Source organism: Octopus bimaculoides, chromosome 5, assembly GCF_001194135.2.
Source record: "Octopus bimaculoides isolate UCB-OBI-ISO-001 chromosome 5, ASM119413v2, whole genome shotgun sequence".
NCBI classification, from domain to species: Eukaryota; Metazoa; Mollusca; class Cephalopoda; order Octopoda; family Octopodidae; genus Octopus; species Octopus bimaculoides.
Genome location: NC_068985.1, coordinates 35,815,038 through 35,816,996, shown reverse-complemented (window position 1 = coordinate 35,816,996; position 1,959 = coordinate 35,815,038). Strand labels below are relative to the sequence as shown.

Below are 1,959 nucleotides of genomic sequence, written 5' to 3'. Positions count from 1 at the left end.
GGCAATACAACCCCACTGGACGGTGCTGGTCAGCAGAAACCTGAACAGGCTTGCCCCACAATGTCTCTGGCTGCTTTTGGACACCTAGTATGTATGTACATATCTACCTTAAACTTCGTTAATGATGAATCGATAAGTTCATAAAATTCAAGATAAATATTTTGACAACTGTTCTTAAATCACCTAAAACCAGTACAAATTTAATATTAAATAACTTACAGCATATCAGATTTACACATTTGTAATGATTTATATAAATGCAATAAGAAACTGGATTTACAGAATCCTAATTAGCATGAGAGTGGGGAAATAAACCTCACTGTAGACTTAACTGTCATAGTAGATAACTACCTCCCACAATTGTTATCTGCAACCTGAAGTAAACATGTTAGCTTCGATTGCAACATAAAAAAAAAAAAACAGCAAAACATTTTACAATTATGTACACATTCCTAAACCGAAAATCAAATTCCACCTATTTTAAAAGAAACTGTATAATGGTAAACACAAAAAAGAAATTAACAAAATTGAAAGTTAACTAAGTCAAAATATGTCTTTATTCAAAGAATATTCCAGAAAAGATTGCATGGAGAGGGTCAATTTTTTAAAATTTTTTCTTTTTTTTTTGGACAAAATAAATTTCCAATGTTTTGACTTAAACATGGTTAAAAACCTGTAGCTATGGCCAAGGAATCAAGTGCACAGACAGAAAGATTAAAATAAAACAAATAAGTAGACCATGAAAAGCACACGTGCACAACATTGGAGGTTTATTTTGTTCAGTTTCTAGAAGCAGCTTTTATCCCTCATGTTCTTCTCTTTGAGAAAGAGATTAAGCACAAGAAAATTCAAGTTAATTATAAAGGAATAAGATATTCCTTGAAGTGTCCTTGGTCACAATATCTTAATCTTTGATAAGGTGAAGAAAAAAAAACAGCAACTTCTATTTATTGTCTGGTTAATTGTAACCCACCTCAATCAGTCTTAACAGGTCAGTTTATATATGCCAACACTGTAAACTGAGAAAAAAAACTTCTCAATTTCCCACCCTCCCCATTTATAATATTTGTCATTGCAGAATGAAGAGTGGTGACCCATTATTGGTCAAATGTTCCTTTGGTCATTTTCTAAGTTGATGGTTTCAGTTTGACATCTCACACTGGTTCATTGTTGCTTACAGTCCTTCTTCCCTTGATCGGACTGAAAAAGGAAAAGTTAAGTTCATCAGATATAATTTCTAAATGCATAATCTAACTCATCAGATCATTATTTTACAATCAGGTCTTTGAATTTTATTATTTAAGAACAAAGAGGTTATAAAGAGTTAACATTTTAAAATTCTATCATAAATTTGAGGTTTACATGACAAAGCATGACCAAAGAATTTAACTTCCTAAAGAGGCCAGGTTTTGAAGCAGAGTAACCGTGCTGTATGCAGAACGTTTCAGTTTAGAGCACACTCAGTGCTATGAAGAACAAGGAGTTACTACACTAGCAGTTTTTACTACACATTTTTACAGGAATGTAAAAGAATGACAAAATGCAGCTGTATTTGGAGCGAAATTCAGATGCTCTATGTTATGAAATACCACATTCACTACCCAGCAGCATTACTCTAAGAAATAAAAATGTCAAAAAGCAGCTTGGGTATCATTTTTAATTAACCTGATGACTTCTGTTGCCAACCCACACCAGTTTTTCACACCTTTAAAAACATGAAACCAGTTAATTTGGATCAGATGACAATACCACTAGTAGCAACTGAGCACAAATGTAAACAAACACAGCAGGCTTCTTCCAGCTTCTGCCTCCCAAATTCACTCACAAAGCTATGTCTGGCTGGGGGGCTACATAAAACACTTACCAAGGTGCTCTGCAGTGGGACTGAATCAAAAAAAAAAAAAATCACAGCTGGGAAGCAAACCTAACTGTACATCCATGCATGCACCTTTATAAAAT

The 1,959-nt window shown here is 33.7% G+C and overlaps 1 protein-coding gene across 6 annotated transcripts in view; it reads right to left on the bottom strand.

The window, feature by feature from the left end:
- Positions 1–527: 527 nt before the first annotated feature.
- The window catches only part of LOC106876225 (nucleosome assembly protein 1-like 1), a 23,750-nt gene continuing 22,318 nt past the window's right edge, over positions 528–1,959 (bottom strand). For all 6 annotated transcript variants that reach the window (XR_008264237.1, XR_008264239.1, XR_008264238.1 and 3 more), the window contains one exon: positions 528–1,200. Coding sequence is in view for 3 of the 6 variants with exons in the window: in XM_014924699.1 (XP_014780185.1) it covers positions 1,165–1,200 (36 nt within the window). In the remaining 3 variants the exon portion in view is untranslated. The remainder of the gene's footprint in view (positions 1,201–1,959) is intronic.